The sequence below is a fragment of the Amblyomma maculatum genome, chromosome 3 (assembly GCF_055883805.1).
Source record: "Amblyomma maculatum isolate TAMU_Amacu chromosome 3, ASM5588380v1, whole genome shotgun sequence".
NCBI classification, from domain to species: Eukaryota; Metazoa; Arthropoda; class Arachnida; order Ixodida; family Ixodidae; genus Amblyomma; species Amblyomma maculatum.
This window is the reverse complement of record NC_139346.1, coordinates 178,114,880-178,140,960: the sequence shown is the minus strand read 5'-3', so window position 1 is coordinate 178,140,960 and position 26,081 is coordinate 178,114,880. Positions and strand designations below refer to the sequence as shown.

The window sequence follows — 26,081 nt, the reverse complement described above, 5'->3', positions numbered from 1 at the left end:
AGACACTCTTACTGAGGGCAACTTTTGCAGGTCACTAAAGTAACTTCTTCACTATTTATAAGAGACAATTAATCCAGGTGGGCTCATGCAACGCAGCTGACTCGTACGAACTCGTATGTGTGGCAGTTTAGATTTCCTTATCTAAATTCTGTTTTATATCAGTGTCCTGTTTTGTTGCAATATGTCGGGAGCCAAGAAGGAAAGTGCCTCCTCTTGACTTAGAAATTAAAATGTCCCTGTTGTTTCAGTCGCACAGGAATGTGATGACAGTGGCTGAAACAGTGGGGACATTTTGACTTCCCTGTCAAGAGGAGGCACTCCTCCTCGGTTCCCGACATATTGCAACAAAAAAGGATACTGATATGGAACAGAATTTAGATAAGGAAATCTAAACTGCCACACATACAAGTTAGTAAGAATTTTTGCCTATAAGAGACCTTGGTTCAAGAGGAATCTTTTTCGGGTCCTTTGAATGTCTCTTGTAACGAGGTTTTACTGTATATTGTTCCATATATTGATAACTTTCCATATAAAAAATGGCAGTGATAAGCTCATCTGTAGCCTACAAGCAAGAACATATTGCATACGCACTAGTGACATGCTTTTTGCAGTCACAAACTGCCCTGGGATATCTTGGCACCGCGCTGCTTGGAAGGCAGTAGGCAGCAAAAATGAGTAAGGGCAAAGGGGAATCTTCAGTTCACTAACCAACATTGTGACCGAAGAGTTGTTTTCGTGACAAACGGTAAGTCCTCTTGTAGAAGAGATGGCTGCAGATTTGAGGCTTCCCATTGATGCTGTTAAGAATTTCGTACTCGCTACCTTATCTTTATCATAGGTACAAGTAGGAGCCAGTCCATGTCACCTTGAGGAGAGTGCTTTGCTTATTCAGTTCTAGTGAGTACAAAAAAAAACAAATGAGCTGGGAGATCCTATTGAAGGAGGTGGTAACTGATATGCTGAAACGAGTGATGGTGAGGGCATGAAGCTGCCATATTTAAAAGAGCGACCAGTGTATGCGGCCCATTTCACCCGACCCCAGGCTTCCACTGACGAGGAGTATGTGGCTGAGCTTCGAGCCCACCTGCTGTCTGGTTTGGGCCACTACCACCATCTGTTGCTGAGGGTGCAAGCTGAAGCTCGGCTTGACCTGGAGACGCATGTTGATGTGCCACTACTCTGGACACACCATGGCCTGCCTAGGGGTGAGCTTGCGTTTGGAGGCAGCCTCATGTAATGGATTGTCAGAAGACTGAGTCAAACACTGAAGCTTGCTCTGGAGGCATCGGCAAGATGAGGCAAATTCACGATGTTGTTCGGCTGCCTTCCTCTCCACTGCTTGCTGAGCTGTGCGCAAACTGTCCTAGTCCGAAGATTAGAGACGACTCCATAGATTGTCTATTTCTCTTCAGAAACTAGGGCTGAGAGTCTAGGCGAGGGTCCCTGCATGTTATGTGCATTCATATGCGTAGTCTTAGCAAGAAAAATGTAACTAGCATGCCGGTGTTTTGTGTTGGCCATGGTCAACAAAACTGATAGCACTGTCACTATAACAAAACCGCTGGGTGGAGTGTGATTTTACCGCCGTACATCATAGCTGGATGCTTTGCTGTACATAGTTATGTTATTTGGCGGGTGATATGAGAGGCTATGACAGGTCTGAAGTGCCATTGCGAGGTGCTATTGGTTTATGGGAATACATGCGGCGGTCAGTGATGTGATCAGGTCTTCTGTCCCTCCGGTGCTTTGGTCACAGAGTGTGCGTCACATAGGAGCATTCTTTGTGCAGGCTGCCGCTGGAACCAGCGGCAACCTGGGGAGGACGCGCCCAGTCCATTGCCAGAAGAGAACCAGCCGTGGGCCAGGCAGGCTTCGCACCGCTTTCTCATCGCTCTGGGTGATCTCGGTGAGTCCACTGCTCCAGCAAAAGCGGCAACAGTACAAAGCGCTTGCATGCCACCTCTCGTTTGCACAGCAATATTCAATTTGTTGCTAATGAAGATGTCGGCCGCGTTAAAAGTGAGGCTTCACTTCACACATAAGTATTTGGGCTAATAGCAGCATGGCTGTCTTGAACCCAAAATGGTGTCCACCTCTGCGTCAAGAACAGCGCGGCACGATAACTAAGATGATGGGCAGTCATGGGCTTTCAGGTCGGGTTGAAAATCATGAAAGTGTGTTGAGAATCTTAGGGTGTCTTCATTCAATGGTGACTTGCATAACAGTTACGCATTTTGGCCGTATGATTACAAAAAGGGCTGTCCTTGCATGCATTTCTGCTCGCTACCAAGTCCATCCTGCTTAGTCGGTAGGTGACAGTCGTGTTGTCTCTGTGCTTTCAGCACGCTACCTGAGCGAGCTTGAGGATGGCGAGTGCAATCACTGGGGTGAGCTGTCTGCCCGCTACTACTGGCAGGCGCTGGCACTGGATCCGGCTTCTGGCATGCCCCACAACCAGCTGGGCACCCTTGCCAGTGGCAACACTTTCGAGGCCGCCTACCACTTCCTGCGATGGTCAGTGTTGCTTCTTTATCCTAAAGAAATGCCAGAACACACGATTACTGCGTTCTAATCGCAAAAAAAAGGGGGAGGGGGTTACTTTCACGCACTAAATGTTTAAATATGGATATCGCTGCAATCGCATATTCTCACTTGCAAACATGCTGTAACTTTTCCTGCTTCCAGATCCCAGAGGCAATGTTACGCGTTTCCTTTTTGGCTCTTGGCTTCACGATTCTGAATTGAGTGGCCGAGGGGGGATGTCCCATTTTAACAGTTTATTGCAGTGCGAAAATTGAGGGGGCATTCTACCTTCAAATGCAGACATGGCAGCAGTAATGGCTCCCGTCTGCGGTTCCACTTGCAAATCCTCGCTCACATTTGCTTTGCGGTTCGTGTAATCACTAATCCCGTAATTTTTGCCTCTGTTATCTCATACACATTTATTAACATACAGTGCGAGCTACTATACATTAGTGCGCGAATTCCAGCTGACAGATATAAAACCCCGCTCAACCGAGCCACATGAATATGCCTACATCACCTAGGGACAGCATGTCTGACTCGGGATCAAAGGTCACCGGTGGATTTTATTGCCATCTCACCTACCACCTCAAAGAAGCTACCAGATTAACTCGATGTTGTGTCTCAGGACATCACACAATTTGCCATATCGTCAGTCCCTTGCCATGTCACCTGCCAGCTACCACCTGCCTGAGGCATGCCCATCATTTTTCACCTATGATGCCAACTCTGGATTTTTTTGTAGATGGGCTTTTGAACGCTCTAGCGTTTACAGCATTTAACGCTGTGCTCTCCAGAAAATTCGTGGTTGGCTCCGTTGTAGAGTAGAAATGATGAGCGTAGTGCTGACAGGTATTTGACAGGTGACGTGGCAAGGTACTGATCATTCAGTGGGTTGTGTGATGTCACAAGACAGGACATTAAGTTGGCACGAGCTGCCAACATTGGTAGCTCGTTAGAGGTGAATCCTTCCTCTCCCATCAGGACCCTTGGATCCGGATTCGGACACGCTACTGTATTCTCTTTCTCTCTTTCTCTCTCTCTTGTTTTTGTGCATGGAGTGAATTGGGGAGATGCAGGGGAGTTGAGGGCACCCACCTTTTCGTTGTGTCCCCACCCCTAGTCTACCCTCCTGTAGTTTTTCTTGGAAATGGACTCTGCGTCCTCGCCTCATTCCTCTGGCACTTTCTGCCATCCCCACTCCCGGCGCACCTCGGCTGCCTGTGGGATGCACAGTACCAATATTGACACTATATTGGCAGTGCCAATATTGACATTTTGCATCAATAATATATTGGCATCAAAAGTATATTGCCAACCCACTGCCAGTGTTGGGCCGATGATTTGTGCTGCTTGGGTGCACACGCACAGCTTATTCCCTGTCCTCTTGTCTGCATTCTGTTCTGCACTGCTCTTCAGCGTGCATTGTTGTGCCAACTTGGTGGGAGTGAAAGCTGTGGAAACTTGTGTGTTTACCACGAAGACATACTGTTGGCACTAGAGCTTGACATACTGCATCAAAATATCGACCCACCTGGCGCCCTACTCGCCCCTTCGTATTGTTTAACCTTCTCTGAACAGCGCGAACAAGAAGACAAAGGACAAGATAAAAAGAAGCCACAGTGCAAGCGCTGACTCCCAACTATGCCTAAGCCTTTACTCCAAGGCCCAGATATAAACAAACATGACGAAAACGAAACAATCACGTGAAACAACCCCTGGGTTCACCTGCTGCACAAAAAGTCACTCAAAAAAGACATCTCTTTGCTTGAAAGAGCAAGAGAAGTCTTGCTCTTTCACGTGATTGTTTCGTTTTTGTCATGCTTGTTTATATCTGGGCCTTGGAGTAAAGGCTTAGGCATAGTTGTGAGTCAGCGCTTGTACTGTGGGTTCCTTTTATCTTGTCCTTTGTCTTCTTGTTCGCGCTGTTTAAATTAATAATGAATGTGTACCAACTCGCCCAAGAAAGTATCTTGGTTGGCCACCCCATTGTCCCGAGGAAATGCCAGTTGCTTGTTCTCTGTATTGCGTACCCTGCTCGTGCCTTTTTTTTCCTGTTTTTGATTTCAGCTACTGTATATCTAGGAGTTGGACTTTTCGGTTCAAACCAAAAAACACCGATAAAGGTACGCTGAAAGCATATTAAAAGGTTCGATTTGAACCGAAAAAGGTCAGTATATTTTCATGCACACCTCGAACTCTCGATGACTGGAGAAAATTACAACAGTGTTCCATCCAGGGGCATGATGTGAGACAGTGGGATCGTTGAGTGAGGAAAGAATGGCAGCCGTGCTTCCCGACCCTCATAAACATATCAAATGTTCGAGGAGGGGCCCCTGCGTCAAGGCAGCCAATTTGAGGGGCGAAGGAGAGATTAGAGCATTTGCAGCGCAAGTGCTTCCTTGAAATCGCGAAGACCAAAGCCCACCAATTCCTTGCCACAAGACACTTCTCAGACACAAGCCGAGAGAAGCACATTTGTTTTTGAGGGATTTGATCGTGGTAAATAATATTTCAGTTACTCCTTTGTCTAACGTGTGAATTTGTTTTACATATGTGTTTTTTCATAACTCTAATTTTCATCAATGCAATATCATTTTCTTCCAGGAGCTAAACTGTATATATGACCAACATTAAATAAAAGGGCATAAAACAACATGCAAGAAAAAAATCTAAAATGAACTCTTCACTTTTAACTGTGAACAGATGCCTCTTATCTCACTGAAAAAAAAAAAAAACTATATTTCTTCAGCAGAAAATAATATTAACCCCCCCCCCCAAAAAAAAAAGAATGGAAGTTCCGCCGAATTTTTTGAAAATAAAAATCGAAAATTTCATCCCCTAAGTATATCCAAACCATGTTGGTTCCCTGCCCTTTCGTCGTCTCTTCTTGTTTCATAATGTCATCCAGTTACGCCTTGCCATATGGGCAAACTTCACGGATCGAACTTCATACACTTTAGCGGAACCATTGGTGCCTGCAGGCCTTTTGGTACTAGTATATACTAGCGGGATCGCACATAACGTTACCGGAGCTGCACCTTTGTAGCTCGCCTGCAATACTGCTTGGCTGCTTGGCTGCTTGTGACTGCTTTCCAATAGTACAGTGCCATAAAGTTATTAAAAATATTTTCCTTTCAACAAAGCAGCTGCGAGTGGCGTTTCTGTCAAACAGTGCCCTGCTGCACGCACGCTACAGCTGACAGGGCACATTTCGCCTTGGTAAAATGCATATTGGCTGGGATTATTACAAGTGCTGCAGTTGAATTACATGAGTGAGTGGTTGTGTTACACAGCTTGCAGAGCAGCCAGCCATTTGAAGGTGCCCAGGGGAACCTGTTGCGCCTACTGGACATGAACAGCAGCCAGCCCACTCCGCAGGGAGACAGGTGAGGTGCAACTTGTCGGACGAAGGACCCCTGCCAATCTCAGACTAGTTCCCATGTTAATGCGGGAAGAATGTGGTTGTTTATTCCTGTACCTGTCATGTCAACTTGGAGGCTACACTATTGCAGAGGCATTTGGCTACCAAGCTGAGGTCATTGGTTCAGTCTCTGTTAAGGTGGCCTTGCTTCCAGAATAGGGAAAGGCAAAAATGCACGTGTGCAGAGGTGTCTGTCTGCATGTTGAAGAATCGGTAGCTACTAAATGGCAGCGACATCAAAAGGCCCAGTGTGTGCGGTCAATGGTGCTGTGTGTGGTGAGCATGCAAAGTGATGGATCAACCCCTTGTTATGTCAGCCGCTGTTTAATTCAATCTCCGTCTATAATATTGAGCAAATTTTTGGCCCTTGTCAAGTCCAATTTATTGAGATTCAGTTGTGTACGTGCGTGTGTGTGCGACTAAGTACATAATATGTTTGTGGGGGTTGTACAGCAGGAGCTTATGATGGCAGAAATATTTGCTTGTGAGTGGCATTCGAGTGTTTAATGATATTCTGTGCAACTCGATGCAGGTGCAAACCATCTATGCTTTTCACAAGCAGCTACCTAAGACTGTGCGAACAGTTTTACACATCCAGTGACACTAGGTGAGTGACCTCAGTGATCCTTCGTCGTTGTTGCAATTCTTTCTTTTTTTACTTGCCCTCGCGTATGTTGAGCATGCACTGCTCCTCCTTGTGCTCCTTCGGAATTCTTAGGATACCTCTGCAGGTCTTGGTTTTGGCCTGGTTGGCATTTTTGGTGATTGGTCTCATTTGTCTGTCACTTCGGAAATATTGGAAAAACCTGTTTTGTTTTGTAGCTCTCTATGTCGTTTGCAGAGTAATGACTCTTGTCTAACGAATTTGCACACTGTATGTAGTAGATAAATAGTGGCCACGTGTGGCAGTACTGAAGTTAGGGCAAGCCTTTGATTTGTGGCAAGTTTCAGTTTTTGGCACAGTAGCAAATTCGAGTAGCCTTCGCATGTAGCCTTCGCACTTCTGAGTAGCCTTCGCATGTAAAGTCTCTCACTTAACAAAGTTAATAATAAATCGTCAAGGGTGGGCCTGCTTGGCAGCATTTTTTTACCACCAACCTTAAGCCCATGTTTGTGCATCGGCTTGAGGTCATTTTCTCTCTGGTAGGTAACTTCTCACTACTACCTTCTAGTTCTACTCAGGGGCAAGTCTTTTCCGTTGCGCAGACTGGGCTTGAACAGTGTGGTTGGTGTTTCCCTGCCCGTTCAGTGGTCTGCAGGGCCTGTGTGAGGACTGCTTATCTCAGCTGGTGTCCGTTTTGGAGCAGCCGGAGGAAGAGACCAGCCTGGTATTTCAAGCTACTGTCATGGCCATCATCTGCACCGACAAGCTGCATAAATCGGGTGAGCACTCTTGTGTCTTGTTTTTCTTCTTTTTTTCCACTGCTTTCATTTCTCTCTGCCGCAATATCTCGCTACATGGCACTACAGCAAGGTATTTGCAGTTCCTTGTCAGCTAACCATGCATGATGGGATTTAACCTGAGCACTAATTATCCTGTCAAGCAGGATTCGGGTTTTGAGTAGCACAGCCGTGCAAAACAAGTTTTTTTTTTCCTCCCCCCAGGTCCACATCCCTTAAGCAGCGCTGCCGCTGCCTTCACACTGAACATGTTCTCCCACGTGGTTGCCACGGCTACCCGCCTGGTGTCTGAGTGCCCCCTGACAACAACGCGGAGGCACGATCAAACCATTGGTGCCCACAGCTATTCTGGTGAGTTCATGCTGCTTGCCTCTGAAGCTCATCAACTAAGTACGGCCATAAAAGCCTACTTATAACGTAAGGGTTTTATTTACTTTGGAAAAAGAAAAAAAGAAAATTTCTGAGCGTGTCACGTATCTAGTTTGTAATATATGCTTGGATTACAATTCACAGCACACACCTGCAGTTCCAGTTTTATTAATAAGGAGTGCTGTCATTGTCAGAGTTTTCCAGTAAGAAGAGGGGCTGTCTAGCAGTGACTTTGGCTGGTATAGTTTGGTTTCGACTTTGATGCCTTTTCATCACGCACAATGCCCACCATGTAAGAGGGATGGCAATGGCACCCCTCCACTATGGAGCCTCAAAACCAGCTTCGTTTAGAGGACGATGAAGGCAAGTCTGTGCAGTTATAGTTATCAGTAAATATTTTATTTTCTGGCTCTTTGCACGTGTATTGACGATCATTCAGCGGCAAAAACTCGTTTATGGCTCAGAAAAGCAAATTTGAAAAATATGACACCCCTCAGTTCAAGCGTGCGGCACCCTTACCAAGAATACTGGCCGCTCTTGTTTTGTAGTGAATGGAGACGCAGCATATCCTTTGAGATTGTCAGGCTGTTAAAGAAGGGAGGGCTGTTCGAAGCCATGCAGAACTTGCTGCAGCATTCATAGTGTTTCCTGTGAACGATGCCACTATTTTGGGTTGCTAAAGTATAAATTTTGCCAAGATGTTATCCCACTGATGTATGCACATCATATTTTAACAGTTCAGAGCGGGAGTGCATTCATTGCCCGGGTAAATGCTTTAACCAGGGCATGTAGCAGGCCCCGCTGTGATACAGCCACTGTGGGGGGTGTGGGGGGGCTGACAGTAAACAGAGCACTGCTCCTTTAGGTTAGGTAGGAAAACCAGGGAATAGGAACTGGAAAATAATGTAGTCGGGTATCTATGGCTAGCTGACCTTGTAAACAAACATTTTCAGCAATGGAGTCGAAGGTCATCAGAGTCATCAGATTGTTTATTGTTTGCGGCAATGCTTTCATGGGAGAAGCAAAAGCCTGAACGGCTGATTAGGCCTTTTGAAATTGGGCACCGTTATTCTGGGTGGGTCCTATATATGAAAGCAAAAAGTGCTTACTCTGGTTATGTTTTCTTTGTGTTCTTAAGGTGTACTTAAGAACCTATTATGACCTTGACTTGAGGCACATCGTTTCTTCACTGCTAATCAAGTGGTCTTGGTTAGCGGCCTTGCCAAAAAAAGAAAGAAAAAAAAGCACTGCTGTCTTCACTGCAACTCTCTTAATCTTAATTAATAGCCTTACTGAAAGTAGCAAGGTTTTAAATACTTGCATGTCTGCCTAGCAAAGCAAAGAAAAGGGAAAAGTAGTCTAATAGTTTGTAAGCTTCTTCAAGTAAGTTTAAAGGGAGGATGAGTGTCTTAAAATCTTTATTTTTTAACATCTTTCATTAAAAAGATACTTCTTTTAGCAACATTAGACTAAATTTTGGCTGATTACTGACGCATACTTCTTTTTTTCCTACTTCGGTATTTATTTATGATCAAGAAGATGGCATTACAGGGAACTTTCTCAGCTATAACATGTACAATGAGCCTTTTGAAATGTACGCATGTTGCTAAAAGAGATCTTTTTTTAATGAGAAATGACCATAAAGGCCGGTAAGAAGTGGATATGTTATTTTGTCATACCTTCTTTTTCTGACGAGGTATTGGAAACCTAAATTTATATTTGAAATTGGCATTCTATTCTGCACTTGTATGCTAAGTTTCAACAAGATATGTTCACAAATAAAGAAAACGTTTTCAAGACCCTCATCTTCCCTTGTACATAGCACTTTTGTGTTCTGTTCTGCACGGTGCATGTGGTCTACCGTTTAGAGGCCTTATAGTGGGAACTTGCCGTGCAGAATCCACTGTAGTCCTAAAACCACCAGCGGACCCTGCCTTGCCGGAGGACGCCAACATCGCTGCTACCACTAATGGTCAGGGTTTTCTTTTTTTTTTTTTCCCCCTTCATATTGCTTTAGTATAGATAGAAGGTCAGCATCCAGCATCCTTAGGTTATGTTCGGCTTCCATTACAAAATCTAATCACGTAGCTTGATCTCGGAACGTTTTGCCTTATGATGAGTTGCAACTCATTTGAGCGATCAGTTGCAGTGATATTATATGTTTATACGGTACCATTTCTAACCCTTGTGAAAATCGAGCACCTGCTGTAGGGTACGTGCAATTTGATGTTCTGGCTTCAAGGAGTGGATTGGATGTACTATCAATGCCCACGCTTGCAAAAGTGACCCTGGGGTTGCTTCCTCTATTGGCCTCATTTGCATCAAGAGTATTTGATTTTGACTGTTGCCGGAAACGAGAAGCGGCATGCGAGACAAGCTTCCATTCACTTGTCTGGCGTCGCTGACAGGTTAGCTGTCTATGACTTGCTGTCTCAGAGTCTCGGAGCGAGAAAATCAAACAGCATGCGATTGGCCTGCAACTGTTGCTTTTCGACCAAAAGTGGAAAATTGTCTGCTACTCACAAGCACGAAATGGTCTTAAGGTCTGTAGACCGTGGCAGCCTGTGCTACCATGATGGTTGCTGCCAGGTGCACGGTCACGCAACCGGCTGCTGACTGTCTATGCTCATAATCCATCTGGCAGGCCTCTGTGCAGCAGCTTTTGCCATGCAGTAATAGGTTTAGCAACAGGAGACACGTGCCACCAGTTGGCAGTTTTGCCGAGATCTTTCCCATTAGCAGGGACTCTCAGCCTACTCTCAGATGAGCCACCTAGCCACATCAGGTTACCTGCTGTGCAGTTTCAGTGTGTGGAAAAAGTGACTTTGCCGACCGTGCAAAAGCATCAGTCTAGCTTGGCTCTTTACCCCGCCGCGGTGACGAAGCGGTTAAGGCGCCCGACTACTGTGCCGGAGCACCCGGGTTCGAACTCGACCGCCGCCGGCTGCGTTTCGATGGAGTCGAAACAGAGAGGCCTCGTCCGTGTGCTGTGCGATTTCAGCGCTCGTTAAAGATCCCCGGGTGGCTGAAATTATTCCAGAGCCCTCCACTACGGTACCTGTTTCTCTCCACTTCCACTCCCATCTTCCTCCCTTCCCTTATGGTGCGGTTCAGGTGTCCACAAAAACAAGTGTGACAGGTACCACCCCTTTCCCTTCCTGTGAACCAGTTATTATTTTTTTTCTTTATTATTATTATTATTATTATTATTATTATTATTATTATTATTATTATTATTATTATTATTATTATTATTATTATTATTATTATTATTATTATTATTATTTGATTATTATTATTTATTTATTTATTTATTATTATTAGCTTGGCTCAAGCTGTGGTTCATTGCCACGTCTCTGCCGTCAGCCCTCATAACGCTGTTGTGAATGTTTGCAGGCTGGGTTCCAGGCACTGAAGCAGAGCAAGGACCATCGTTAAGCAGTACTCCTCCTTTTGGCAGGTGGGCTTTCTTTCAGTCATGTTCTTTCCTGCACGGGCATCGTAATGGCTGCCTTCGTTATGCTGTGTTCGCCGGTGCTGCGTGAGATCATGGGACTTTTTAGAAGTGTCTGTTCAGGTCTCGATCAAGGATGGCCTGTTAGCAGTACATCTCACAGTGCGTTGTACAAGTATACTACTAGTCTGTGACAACAGCGGCTGTCTGTTAGGGTGACTTTCTTTGCTTGGTTGCAGTTTTCCCCTCTGACAGACGGCAGTTTCCTCTATATATATCATTGTATGCGAAGTTTGTGAGAAAAGCAAAAGCTTGGAAAAGAAACCACTTCAGATTTCTTAACCTTGCAAAAAATAAACAAAAGATTAGTTAAAAACAGCAAAAGGTAGGCTTTGCAGATTAGAACAAATGGATTTTGCATCATCGAAAAATTGTGATACAGTAGGGCCCCTTTGTAGTAAAGTCAGTGGGACTGGCAAAAATCTACTACACCAGGGTCGTTACTATATCAGTGGTTGGTGGTAACATGGTCCTGAAGTTGCCGTTTGGTAACTAAATGGCTACTTACTGAACACATCTTGTTGCTTAATGAAAAAAAACACTCAAATACCTTCCATCTCTTTCTTATTGTCTCATAATCCCATTTTTTTCGATTATAAGATTTTTTGTTTACATCTTGTGGAAATACTTATTAACCCCTTAACCGTTTCGGACGAGCTGGGCTCGTCCTTGCAAAGCCGTCCCCAAACTGTTTTGGACGACTATAGCTCGTCCTCGCTGAATAGGTTCTTCCCTTCAGCGTTTCGAACGAGCAGCGCTCGTTTGTTGCTTAGATGGCATTTTGCTCGAGAGATGGCAGCACTGACCTGTTAACTTCGTTTTTTTCTACCACATAAACGTCTTTTACGCATGGCAACATAATAACCGAAATCAGCACTAAAAAAATAAGCAGTTTTGTTAAGAAATTCGTTGATGTAATAAAACGGTGAAGGGGTTAAGCATGAGGGCAACATAGCTATGATTACAACTGAGTTTGATTTCATGTGAAAACCGAAGCGTTGCATGAGCACGACATCATTTTCTGCTGTTTCTGTCAGTAAGAAGGCAATAGATGAGAAATGCGTGCGGCAGTCAAGTGCTGCAAAACCACACGTGCCGCGCCCTCAGTTCTTGCCACTGCTGCCTCATGCTGCACAGTGCTGTGAATGTTCGGTCGTTCCTTCCCTTCCGTATTTTTTAACGGATCACACCGCCATCTTTCCATGCTTGTAGACGGCTTTACTACTCACCAAGAGCGTTTCATTGAAGTAGTTTTATGTTGCCTTCAAATCGGTCACACTCATTTAGCACACAACTTCATACTCGCAAATTAGATGTACCTATGTGCGAACTCTGCGGAGAAGTTGTCACCAATAACCACATTTTAGTTACATGTGCAGAACTTGAACAACTAAGCCAGAAACACTTTCCACAAATTTATAAAGAACACACCCCACTGCACCCAAATTTACCTATAGGAGAAAAGTCACTCATTGATATTTCCCGTGGTTTTTTTTTTTTTTTTTTTTTTTTTTTTTTTTTTTCATTTCTTAAAGAAGCAAAGCTTTTAAACCAGCTGTAAAATCTTTGTTTAATTTCAAACCTTGCTCTTGACGCATGATGGCCTGAGTCGCTATATGCCATAAAACTCAACACAACAGCTTTTGTTTTTTTCCTATGCGCTGCATGCTTTCCCTCACGACTCCAAGGCTTACCTAAAGTTGGCTTCTTCTGAGTGCCAAAAAGTCTACTGGTAAAGCCATTTCAAAAGAATACCCTGTGCTTTTGTTCTTGTTCTTGTTTTTTTTGTTTTTTTTTTTAATTATTTTTTTGCGCGCGCGCGTGCAGCAATGTCATTTCATGGGAATGCGTCGCTGTGGCCAGACGCAGTTTACTATAACCGATTTTTATCGAAAATGTCTTTACTATAAAGGGCGAAAATGTACAGTCTTCTATGGAAGATGAACTGAGACTTCAGTTTTACTTTACTATATCCAGGGTTCTGCTGTATTTAATGTGTAGGATAGATTATGCGTTTACATCAGTGACCAACTGCAGTGAAATTTTTCACTCTGTAAAAGGAGATTTTTTCTTTAGTGAGTGTGGTACATCATGGGAGAGCAAGTAAAAACAAAAAGAAAAGCATTACTAAAGGAGTGAGGTGAGGTAAATCTCTCGCAGAAGACTCATAATTTTTTTAACCGAAACTGGAAAAGGCGCAGTCATTACAAATACCCCGGACATGACAAAAACCAGCGCATACGGACAAAAACCGGCGCATACGGAACCCTGGGCACTGTGATTGCAGCATAAATGCTGCTCATACAGGTCTCGGCAAGCGGGCACCTGCTCCATTCGTGTACTGTGGCTTTGTGCGCTTGAAGTAGCAGACATTTATTGGATTAGTATGCATGCCCATATTGTTCTCATCTGCCTAGTAGTCCTGGAAGCATGCCATAAACTTGCCATAAGCCTTTCTTGGCTGATCAGTGGCGTGCACAGAATGCTACTGTTCGTGGAATGCATGACCAAAAGACAGACACAAAGCCAGTCCAACACAATCCACATAACAAGCTGCAAAAGACAAAATACTCAGTCATGATTACATGGCTATAATGCCTTAATGAGGAATGTGTCAAACGAGACAGATCTGTAGCCAATCCAACAGTAGCCACATAACAAGCCAACTTTCGCTAAAGTATCTAAACATTGGGTAATCAATAGCTATAAGCCATACAAAAAAGAAGAAAAAAAACAAATAAAAGGAAATTTTTTTTAAAATTCCACAAATCAAAATTTAAAAAAATAATAATAATAAAAACTAACAAAAAAAAAGCCTTTCACCTTACTGCACCTAAGCAGTCTTAGTGCCTCCTAGAATTTTTTCCGCTGTAGGCAGCCAGCTTGTGCATTGTAACTTCAATGCATGGCTAGACCTCAATGCCATGCACACATAGGGTCTGCTAACTTAGTTTTTTACTCCTTTGCTGGACAATTGAGACTCTCATTCCACCCGTGCTTGCCTGCTTCGTGGACATGGCGGTGGCAGGTTTGAAAGCGGCCGCCCTCCTTGTGTGCTTGCAGTTCCAATGAAGACACTGATGTGCTCTCTGTTGAGCTGTCACGCATTGGTCTCCTGCCAATGGTAAAAGTGCTCTGTGACTGGTTGCTGGGACGAGTTGACATCATTGGGCCCTGCACTCAGGCAAGTATTGCACCCTCCAGTGGCGGCCATCAGCCGGCCTGTTTTTATGCTTTGTAGCTCGGTAGCCAGTAGCAGCAGTTGCCGCTGCTCCTGTGTGTGCACCAAAAGTAAAGAAAATGGAGGCAAAAACTGGGCTACTGCCTTACTTTAGAGTGGTATATAATGATCATCGGCAGAAAAACTAAAGTAGTCTTACAACAACGGATGGCTAAAATCAGTAGCCCTCATCACCATTGTCATCACCAGCAGCGCAACGTGTGCATCGCTGTGACAACCCCAGAGAAATGGCTCAATGAGCCATTTAAATTTATAGTCAATGGATGCTGGTTGACAACCTGATCACCCTGGCCAGCCGGCTTGATGTCCACCGCTGCTGTCTCTTTGTGGCCGGGTATCGTCGGCATGAAAGTCTGTCCCAGAAAAGATGGGGTGCAATTTTTTATCAGAAATGCAGCGTCAGCAGCACACTGCACGCTGCAGATGATGGACTACGAGCTGTGCATGGGCTCGGGCCGGGCTTGGGCTGAGGCCGGGCCCGAGCCAGGTGTATTTCTCCCAGGCCAACCAGATGCCCCTGATCCTGAGCACATGCAACTTTTATGAAAGCGTGAATATGGCCATAGTGAGATATGTGTCTAGAATGCACAGCATTTTTACTTGTCCTCCTTATGCAAGAGCTTCCGAGTTATCTCCTGGCATCAACCCTTCTTTCCTCCACGCCTCCTCACCATGAACGAATGTTTGCAAGCAGTCAGTGACTAAGCAGAGGGGCTGCTTGTGGGCTACCGAGTTTTGCATCTCCGCTTTGGTAACACTGGTGTAGATGTCTGGGCACCCTTTTCGACATTTTCGCCATGTAAATGCCTCAAGCTTTTATTAATACATAACTTGTCCTTTTATATATATTTATAGGTTAAAATGATCATTCTGTGTATTGTGCTGTGCTTCTGTATATTCTACAAATTTGTCATCTTAGAGGCGAGAACTCTACATTCAAGATCTTAAATAAATTCATTGTCCTGAAATTATTTTCTGTATCTTCGCTTCAACTGCAATTATAGCATGTCGGGCCGAGCCTGGGCCTTAAAGGGACAGAACACTGGCCAAAATATGTCATGAGATTATGGTAGAGATGAAAAGTTCTTGCCTCATATAGTACAGATCGAGCACTGCAGTATCAAAGAAAAGAGACTTTACAATTTTAATTTGCCATTGAAAATCGCATAAAAACAACAGAGGCGCTATCTAGCGGAGAAACTCAAGTACTTTCAGTGTAGCCCCCCACGTGACTACATGTCAGCAAAATATCGCTGATTTTCGTAACTGCACACTGTTCTCTTTTCTTCTAGGAGTGCTTGCCAAAATTTATATTTTGCGCTCTCTTCAGTGCGTCCTTAAATAAAAACCACCCCGCTTTCGCACCGCAAGAGGTATGCTTTCAGGTTTTGCCACTAGATGGCACCACAGTGTTTGCAATTTCGTGAATGAAGCAATGACAGTGCCCACTAAAACTTTTGTCGACGAGGGCATGCGTTATTGTGCCGTAACAGCATTGAGTGGGAAACTGAAAAGGACGTTACTCTGCGCAAAAAAAATGTCTGATTACTGTCTGGCGAGTGAAAGTTATAGTTGTTCTCAGTACGTCTTCTTTGTCGACCACCAGTCGTCATCGCGGTCGCTGCTCATGGTTTCCAGCATCGGACTACATAGAAACAGGCGCACGCATTGATCGAAAAATTCCCGGTAAACGTTTTCTGCAGCGTTTCTAACAAAACCGTTATGGAATCGAACATTTTAGACATCAATTTTTCCACTGCGGCGAAAAAAAATCGAGACCTAAATTCCAGTGTTCTGTCCCTTTAAATATAAGCATGGGACAGATCGACTTTTGGCCGGCTTTGGCCCTTTCAGTGTCTAGCCGGGCTCGAGCTCAAAATTTTGGCCCGTGCACACCTCTACGATAGAGGACTGCAGCGTGTGGGCAGAGTATGCCTCATTAAATTCTGGTTCAGGTGACTCCGAGTAACACTCGTGTACTTATGGCCTTCAGGCATGCAAGCAACATTTAAGTGCAAATGAAAAAATAGATAATAGGTCCATTCGAATCACCTGCACTATGTGAACTGGTTCATGTGGTGCTGCACTTTGCCATTCATTTCAGCGATGCAACACGGCGCCCTCTGCACAGTGCTGTTCGTTTTAAAAAGTGCAGGCGTCATGCAGGTCGAGTTCACAAAAATTTCAGCAAAACTGTGCACCACCTCAGAGGTCAGTGCCGAAAAGGTGCAGCTGCAGCCGCCGCATGAAAGCGGACGACAGCTTGCGCGACGATGGCTTGCATGTCGCGATCACTCGTCAACGAGAACAACGGTGTCCGTGTTCAGCAAAGAAACGACGACGCGTATTTTAAACCATGCCTGTAACAAGTAAGCACGTGCATGCGTTGCATACTGACTTCAATTGTGATCAGTAAAAGTTGTATCACAAATTGTTCCAGCTGATTCACAGTGCACATGCATCGAGCTCGAGGCTGGTTCGTGTCAACACTTCATTGCGATATGCTACTTGACAATTCGTCATCTTATTCGGCATGTTGGCACCGGTTGATGTAAGCTGCAATATTCACAGGTAGCCTACCACATGAATGCTGTCGACTTTGTGCACCAAATTCACAAATGAATGAATCCTATCGGCTGTGTATACATGCAGCTCAGATCAATGGTGGTAATAATCCCGAACATATGAAGATTTGCAAATAGCAGATCGCAATAAGTATGGGTTGTGCAAGTGCATATATATGTACAGTCTTTGTCAAAAATATACGGCCCGGGGATTTTTGTTCTAAGCCCAGTAACGAGGCTCATAAAGCTACTCTAGCATTCAAAATCTCGTAGATGACAAATCTCGCTCTCATTTTCTTCTAGCTTGCATTCATATTCCAGTATTGCTGCCAGCAGCCGCGTTGCAGTGCTTAGAAGCGAACCTCTTGGGCCGTATATTTTTGACAAAGACTGTACAGTAATTTCGGCAGCTTGCGATCGAAACGCACATTGGCCATGGCTGACCAGAATGCATCCCACTGCATTCATGTGTTTACTTCTTCCGAGTACGCGCAGCCGTTTTCTTGGCGAGCTCGATCGTGTTCTCGTTGACAAGTAGAATAATTAATGGGGTCTGTTTGCCGTTTATTGCAACACACTAGCCAAAAGAGTCTTTCTACCCCTCTTCTCTTTCTTTCTTCTCTATTTTCTCTTCTGTCCGCACAAGGCAGTGGAGGTGGCTTATTTTCTTTTCCTTCTTCCTTCAGTCGCAACAACAGGCCAAAAGCATCGTGGCTGGTTAACGGCAAAGCTTTGTTGTCAGGTGCTATTTGAAAATTCAAGTTAGCCGGGACATTGGCTTCGGTTGACGCAAATTGCACACAGCCGACCGCAGCTTGTTGGAGACGCCAAGGCTAGCAGACGACCCGACCCGCACTCTACAATTCATTTAGGAAGCTGCCGGTTCTGATGCTGCACCTGAACTGCTGGAACTGGTGCTGCACGCTTGCGGCACCGCCGCAGAACTTTACGGAACTGGTGCAGGAAGTGCAACTAAATTGAAAGCACCTATTGTCTGTATTGTATTGAACGGCATTTGTTTCAAGGTAGGGGTATTTTTAGTACATTTGCCATCCAGTAATTTTTTTCTTGTTTTTAGAACTAGTAAGTTGGGAGGGTCAACATACAGCGTGGTCTGACCTATATTCCAGTTTTTGAGGAGTACGCAAATGGCTGCGCACTCCACTGTAACATAGTGCCGAGGGAAACTTCGTGGCTGACGCGGTCATGGCATGTTGTCGCAGCAGTGGAAGGGGATGTGATGATGCAGTCCCCTACCTTGTGTGAGGACTTCTCGGCCTTATTATCCCTCCTGTTCTGTTCTCCGCCACCAGGCCAGAACACCACTGTGGCAGAACTTGGCTTCCCTTTTCAACTTGCTGATTCCATTCATCTCACCAGCCTACCCAGTGGGTGAGTGCAATTTCAGAGTTCTTGCCGAGCCACTGTTACTGTATTAACTAGCGTGGTTGTTCCGTATGTTCACCTTCAAAGAACATGGGGGTGCAAAACAGTCTTTTGCTCTTATCACCACTGTCAGCCAGCCACCAGTCTGCTCTCAATGGCTGTAGTACTTGGCTGTTGAGGGCGAGTGTGTAGGTATTATCCCAGTCATGAATTCTTCATGTGGTGGCAGAATGCAGAATTAATAAGGGAGTGATTACCCATTGGTATTGTCCTAAACGCAGCCATATGTCTACAAAGAAAGACATCCAGCTTTCTCGGAAACTGCGTAGTTAAAGGAAAATTCGTCCTAGTTTGGGATTCTAACCAGGGATGAGGATTTTCGTGGCAGCCACTCTACCTACTTAGCCAACCAAGAAGGCTAACAGATAGTAGGGTGAGAGTGATTTAATCGCGCTCTCCTGAATGAGGTGCAAAGGCATTTAGAATTAAGACTTTCACTGCATATAAGTGTAGATTAGCATTTACTGACGTCAAGTATGTACAGTTCCTTCTTTAGCTCTCACAGAATTCAGATTAGCATTTACCGACGTCGAGTATGTACAGCTTCTTTTTTTAGCTCTTGCAGAATTCAGTCCGTATTTGCGTTGTCCTAAGCACGTAAGAGATTAGTAAGGCAATGACAAGCTTGGAGTGCTTCCTTGGTTGTTTCCGGATGCTTCGTCCCGTTGCACCAGTCACCTGCGGAGAGGCCGTCGCGATGGCTTACAGTCCCTTCGGTTTTGCTCATACTGCATCCCCAGACCTGGCCCGATTACGTTCCTTCTCATGAAGTCGTGTCCGCTGAAATGGGCACCTCGTATGTCGGCTCATCGATAAAGCAACTGTGGCGGCTGAGCACCGATGATCAGTTTTTTGTGTCGCGAGCGCTCATTAGCGCATGCCCGGTTGATCGCACATTTTATACGACCACAATTTGTCCAAGTTCTGAGCATAGTAACCAGGAAATTGTGTTACCTGGGAACATATTGACCAGGAGAAGAACAGTGTATAATCCTATGGGAGATGCTCTACTGGCAGCAATTTTGACCTTATGAAATGGGAAATTGTATGAACCTAGAATGTATGAATTAGGTTTTACTGTAATTGGAATCGCCTTGCAGTTTAATGAAATTTCGTCTGTCGTGATTGTGCTGTGTCGTAAATGTGCTAAATCTTGGTCTTTGTGCGCTTGACAGAAGTGGCGCTGCCAGAAGCCGCTATTTTGTTCCCGCTGCCCGAAGATATCTGCCTGCAAGGAACTGCTGCTCTTTCTGCAGCACACAGCAAGATAAACTGGAAGCTGAGGGGAGACCAACGAGACGAGTGCCAGGTATGGCACATTCCCAAGCTCAACGCCATATTTCATCACCTTATCACTCATGAACATTGTAGCAATGGCTTCGGCGCAGGGGCTGATTTATGGTATTTAACACGATTTTCCAATGTAAAATTCCCCATAATGCCTTTTAACCCCTCTTCCCTCTAAATTACGATTTTCAAATGTAAAATTCCTCATAATGCCTTTTAATCCTTCTTCCCTATAAATCATGATTTTCTAATGTAAAATTCCCCATAGTGCCTTTAACCCCTCTTCCCTATAAATTTGCCCCTGCTTTTGCAGGTACTGTGAAAATTTTGCAGTGTGCTTTCCGGTTTGCGAATGCACGAAAGGAGAATCAAATCGTACGTCACTCACAGCGCATACCTGCAAGGTTTGCCACTTAAGTAAATGTTCTTAGTTTGAAATGTGAAAAGGGCAGTTTCTATTCACCCGCTGCCGTAAAGAGAGGTGGGGTAGTCCAAAAGCATTCTCGAGCACGTGGTAATTCTGAAAACAGACTGTTGGGCGAGTTTGTTCATATTGCCAGAAAAGGGCAGCGTAACAGTGACAGCGCAACGTTGAACATGCAATGTTTGATTCGTTTCACAAACCTAATACACGGATATGTATTCAATCGCTCCTAATTTAATTACATGTATTGCTCACTTTCTTGTGGTGTCATCATTACACTGCCCTTTCCGAGTGACGTGTTAATTCAGCCACCATCAAACGCCAGCGAGCCCCCAGAAGTAAAGCTACGTAAAATTTTTATACATGAAAATTTTGCCCCTGAATAGTTTAGCTAAAAACAGAATTAAATATGAAGTGAACATTTGTGAATATTTCCTACTTGTGCAAAAATATCCAGTGAGAAGCAAAGTGCTAGCAGCAGCAATGCAGTATGGCACTGTCATTTATGCAGCTATGGCTATTGCTGTTTAAAGATGCAACATGATCTCTATTAGGGGGTCACAATATGAGATCAATATACAGTCAAACCAGGATATTTCGAATTATTGCCTATACCCAACTCACATAGACTATATCATCGAAAATCCTTTGTAAAAGTATAGGCAAAGTCGCACAATACATCGAACTGCAGTTTTGCTGTTTGGTCGGTTAGTGCTTCGCTTAAAGGCGCAGTTTGATATTTTTTCCGCACGCCGAGACTGAGGCGGCTTTACGGTCTGAAAGAGCAGCCCTTGCTCTTCTTCCAAAGGCAGTGAGAAAATGAACTGCCTTAATTTTAATGAGGTAATTAATCTATGGAGCATTGGTAATTGTATTAGACATCTTGTAATAAGCGGTGTTTAGTTCCGAAGCACCATCCACTGCAGCTTCAGTGCAGGCTAGACCTAGCGCTGACTAGCGAAGGATGTGCTGTCCGAACGCCAGTGGGAGGTTTGGTTTGGTTTGCGGGGTTTAACGTCCCAAAGCAACTCAGGCTATGAGAGACGCCGTAGTGGAGGGCTCCGGAAATTTCGACCACCTGGGGTTCTTGAACGTGCACTGACACTACACTGCTGTACAGACTTCATCATTATCATGGGTGTTGTGTATACTTTCTTCCAGGTTACAGGTGAAGTTATCTACAGCCATTTCTTATGTAAAAAGAGAGACGATTCCAAGCAACCGCCTCAGAGCAACGTCGTGTTAAAAAGAGTGGCCCAACGTATGCACCAGGCCACTTTGGTTTATTAATTTAGGCCCTGAATTTGAATAGCATGTTCTGAAATCATAATAAATTGTTTAACAGGAAAGGAAAGGCACTGTATCTGCCACACTTTCTGCGGACACCTGAACCGTGCCTTAAAGGAAGGGAGGAAGGTGAAAGTAGAAACAAAAAGAGGAGCCATAGTGGAGGGCTACGGAGTAATTTAGACTACCTGGGGATCTTTAACGTGCACTGCCATTGCACGGAACACGGACGCCTCTTCGTTTCGCCTCCATCGAAACGCAGCCACTGGCGGTTGGGTTCAAACCCGTGTACTCCGGCACAGTAGTCAGGCATCTTAACTACTGCGCCACCGCAGCGGGGCTAAATTAAACTCATTTCTCTCAGTTCGCACTTTTTGAAAGAGCACAACCGTTAGGAAAACTATAGTCGCCGGCCGATTTTTCGGACCCTCAAGGGGCCAAGATAGCGTCCTGAAAATCAGGTAGTCCGAAAAAACAAATTCATACACACAAAAAAAAAAGTCACTTTATTTACCAAGCGGCGCTAGGTTGCCGTACAAGTAAGCCGGCTTGCACGTCGGCAAGGGTGACGTTCTCGCTGCACACAGCCGAAAGCACCATCAGAGCTCGAGTTAGTTAATTGCTAGTTGACAGCGCAACCTCTGGCTTCTGACTGTCGGAGCGCTAGTCATCACTTTCTTGCACCTGCCGAACAATTTTGTCGTCGGTGAGTTCAGCTCGGAGCTTGATCTCGCTGTCAGCGTTAGCAAACTGCTCCAGCCTCAGTTCCATGAGAACGGCTCCTGCAGCGCGCAAGTCCTCGATGAGGTCAGTAGATGAAGACGGCTGATGGGATTCACTGGCGCTATCATCTGATGATGACGGCACTTCATCCCTGATAGTGTCTCCTCGGTCACCGCCCTCCATGCATAGGAAAGCACGCCGAGTGCAGACAACAAGTCAACACTATAGGTTTTGCCGCTGTTCACTCATAACACCATACGACTGGGCACACGTGACTGATAGAGGTGCTTGAGTGACCGGATAACGCCTTGGTCCATGGGCTGTAGTAGGGACATTGTACAGCACAACACACCACACTTGAATGGCGACCACGGCGACTGACGACTGTGCACAATAGCAGCACGGCAGAGCTGGCACTGGTGGGACGGTGCAGCAAGCGTTGCCTGCTATTGAGGCTATATCAGGTATGCGAGTGTTCCGATGGCGTGATCAGCGAACGACATTGACACGTGGGTTCGAAGTTGCAGAAACCAAAATGGCAGCGGCCAGAAAAGCAAAGTGGAACCGGCGTCGTTTGCGTTTTCGGTAGCTCTTGAGTCACAAATCAAAAGAAAAGGTCAGGAAAATCGAACGAGGATTTCAAACATCCGAAATTTTGGTCAGTGTTGTACATTGACTTTATGGAGTGCGTGGTGGTGCCATGGCAAGATCTGGATATATCGGTTGCCGACTGTACCACTTCCAAACTCTTTTGACAAAAGCTGCTTGCTTACCAAGTCATTTCTGGATAAAAAGTTTATTGGGAACAAGATAAGATACTTTTTGTATTCCTAATTATTCTCCAAGAAAAATAAAGTATTAAATATGCGACATATAGTGACAACAGAAAAAATATAAAGTTTGTTTTTAAAATGCTCAGATATTTACAAAAATGTCATAAATAACCTGCAATTGGCCTTATCCTGCTAAATGAACTATCTAGAAGTTATCTCAGCACAAACAGTTAGTACATCTTCATGATTTTTTAAATGATAGTTTTTCTAAGTTGGCACACTTAACTTTTTAAGGGACTTGTGACGAGCTGAGCTCGTCATGAGTGATCGCCACTTTTTTGCTTACGACGGGCTGAGCCCATCATGGGTGTTCCGCGAAGCTCCAAGCGGCTTTTGACAAGTCCATCTCGTCAATTTGTGCTTTTTTATTTGAAACATAGATGGCAGCACATGTTCAGTCTTTTGAACATTTTATTGAATTGTAGTTTGTGCACTAGTGTAATTTTTTGCCCTTGAAGGAGGCAAAGAGGAGGAGGAAGGAGGCCATTAATAGCTCTCCTCTTCATCTTTGTCTCCCTCTTCTTTTTCTTTCTTCTCTACTTTCTCTCTTCTGTCTGCACCCCACTTCTTTCTACCACAACCTTCTCCTTCTTCCCTTCCTGGCGGAGAGGAACTGGATTCAGAAGAGAGCGGGAGGGAGGTCCGTCATAGACGACACCACCGTCACCGTGTGGTAGAGTGGAACAGAGGAGAAAAGAAGTGGTTGGCGCTACTTTTCTTAGAGGGGCTTTAGTCTTCTGCTTCTTCTTCGTGCGGAAAGAAGACTAAGAAGAAGATGGCGGAAGGTGTACCCCTTGTTTCCTACACTTCCCACGCTTTCACACACATGGCGTCATCCGTGCGGCATTCCGGTACAGGAGAACATTGTCTCTCAGATGATGACAGCGCAAGTGATGAAGATGTAGACTTCGTGTTCTATTCCTCAAGCGAAGAAGACAATGACAATGCTTATACTGACAGTGAGTCTGAAGCGGAAGAGTGCAGCGAGGAGACATTGGCCAGCTCCCGCGAATGGTGTCAGATGAACATTAACAGCATCCTAGTGAGACCCCACGCTTTGTTTCAAGGCTTCACTGGGAATGACGCTTAAAGTAAGCTCCCCTCCACAACCACTTTCTGAGGCTTACTTTGATGCTGAATTTCTGGATAACATCATAGTAGAAATAAACCGATGTGCCTTACAGTTGCTGAACTCGAGTAAGCTGGGCAAACATTCTCGCTTTCGAAAGTGGTTTCCAGTTACGCGAGAAGAACTACGTGTTTCTTTTAGACTCTTGTTGCTGCAGTGCATTGCGCAGAAGCCGACTGAAAGGATGTACTGGTCAAGAGACGACTGATTGAGACTCCTATTTTTCACGAGGTAATGTCTCGAAACCGGTTTCAACTCATCATGCGAATGTTGCATATTGTGGAGAAATCAACCATTGAGGACTTGGAAGGACACCCTCAGCTTCACCTCTGAAAAATCTGGCCTGTGTGTCAGAATCTTGTGAACAAATACTACACATTGCATGTTCCGGAGCGCGACTTAAGTGTAGATGAGAACTTGTTGCTGTTCAATGGAGACCTCGGCTGGAAGCACTTCATGCCTCCATCAAATTTATTTATCAAATTTGATAGAGGTATAAAATTTTTTCTTGCTGTGCCAGTCCGGAATGGCGATGAAAGTTGTGCTGAAGCTTGTGGCGCCTCTTCTAGACAAAGGTTACTGCATTACAACAGAAAACTTCTATGTATCCCCAGAACTGATGGACTTCTAGATCAAGAGATCTGCTGATATCTATGGTATGAGACAAGTGGCCTGCAAAGGCCTTCCTCCTGGTTTTTCCTGAGCCAAGCTCGAGAAAGGCGAGGTGCGTGCCTATCAAAGGGGCAGTGCTTGGCTATACAATGGATAGGTAAAAAACTGTGGTTACCGTTTTATGCTCTATACACAGTGCCGATATGGTACCATTCACACAAACCAGCAAGCAAACCGTGATTCTAGAAGCTATTGTGGATTACAACAACCCAGTAAGATGTGTCGACTGTCAAGAGTTTTACGCCCGTTCGCCTTCCCTTGCTCAGCTGCCCATGTCGCCTTCTTTCCAAGTTCACAACTGCCGTCTACTTTCCCCGGGAGCAGCACATAGCCAAAGTTGGCTTTTCCTAGCAGCTGCCGAGTCTAGTGGTTAAGGCTGCTGTAACTATTGTTGTGACTGTACAGCTAGCGACACGCCACGTGACCAGCTGAAGATAGGACAAAAGCGCAGTGCCGCGTGAAGAAGAGGGCCTGCAAGGACTTCCCACGTTTCTTGTGACTAAAGAATCCTTCTCCGAGAGGGGCACCCGGCAGCTTCTGCCAGCCCACATATAAAGCCCCTCTTTAACCAAGCCGTGTGAATGTGCCTTATTAGGCTCTAGGAGTAACGTGAATGCCAGGGTCCTGGCAGGCTGATTCTGACATAACCGTCCCATGTAAAACGAGAGACACAAGTTGGCAGCTCCTGCCAGCTTGGGTTCGTCTAAAGGTCAAAGGTCAATGGTGGTCACCGCCGTTCTACGCTGAAGGCTCAAACTGGGAGCAGTATTGCTTTCGCAATAAAAGAAAATGATCTCTCTTCGACAGTTACAACAGTAGGAAGTATACACCACGGCCTTTATAACAAATACATTTATTTGGTTGAGAATGCGGTGAGGAGTTACTTGCACAATATGCTCACCCAGATTTTCCAAGGATAGCAGTTTTTCGCTTTGCTCTTTGGTGTGTATTTCAATGAGCAGTTCTCAGTGTTTTTGCTTTTTACTGCTTGCCAATGCAATGCGACAGCAACAGATTGTCTGACGGGCACGGTTGAACTCCTTTCAACTCCCATCACCCAAGGTCGTCTTTACCTCGAGGGAGATGCGTGCCGTGTCAGACTGCAGTCCTTAGGAAAGAAAGTTCGTAACGAAAGGAGATTGTTGATCTTTCTTCAAGGGTGAAGGGAGTTCTCTCGTTTTCAATGCATGCTACTTTTGAGTCACTAAATAAACTTTTTCTTCAATAATTTTATTTTTGCTCTT

General features: G+C 45.0%; 1 protein-coding gene across 3 annotated transcripts in view; it reads left to right on the top strand.

The window, feature by feature from the left end:
• The window catches only part of Smg5 (Smg5 nonsense mediated mRNA decay factor), a 56,569-nt gene that overhangs the window by 16,572 nt on the left and 13,916 nt on the right, over window positions 1-26,081 (top strand). For 2 of the 3 annotated variants that reach the window (XM_084598789.1, XM_084598787.1), the window contains exons 4-15: window positions 1,043-1,205; window positions 1,790-1,906; window positions 2,343-2,514; window positions 5,820-5,912; window positions 6,480-6,554; window positions 7,197-7,330; window positions 7,553-7,699; window positions 9,615-9,689; window positions 11,114-11,177; window positions 14,295-14,415; window positions 18,350-18,428; window positions 19,658-19,791. In XM_084598789.1, coding sequence (XP_084454915.1) covers window positions 1,043-1,205; window positions 1,790-1,906; window positions 2,343-2,514; window positions 5,820-5,912; window positions 6,480-6,554; window positions 7,197-7,330; window positions 7,553-7,699; window positions 9,615-9,689; window positions 11,114-11,177; window positions 14,295-14,415; window positions 18,350-18,428; window positions 19,658-19,791 — 1,374 coding nt within the window. The remainder of the gene's footprint in view (window positions 1-1,042; window positions 1,206-1,789; window positions 1,907-2,342; window positions 2,515-5,819; window positions 5,913-6,479; window positions 6,555-7,196; window positions 7,331-7,552; window positions 7,700-9,614; window positions 9,690-11,113; window positions 11,178-14,294; window positions 14,416-18,349; window positions 18,429-19,657; window positions 19,792-26,081) is intronic. The other variant, XM_084598788.1, reaches the window with a different exon arrangement.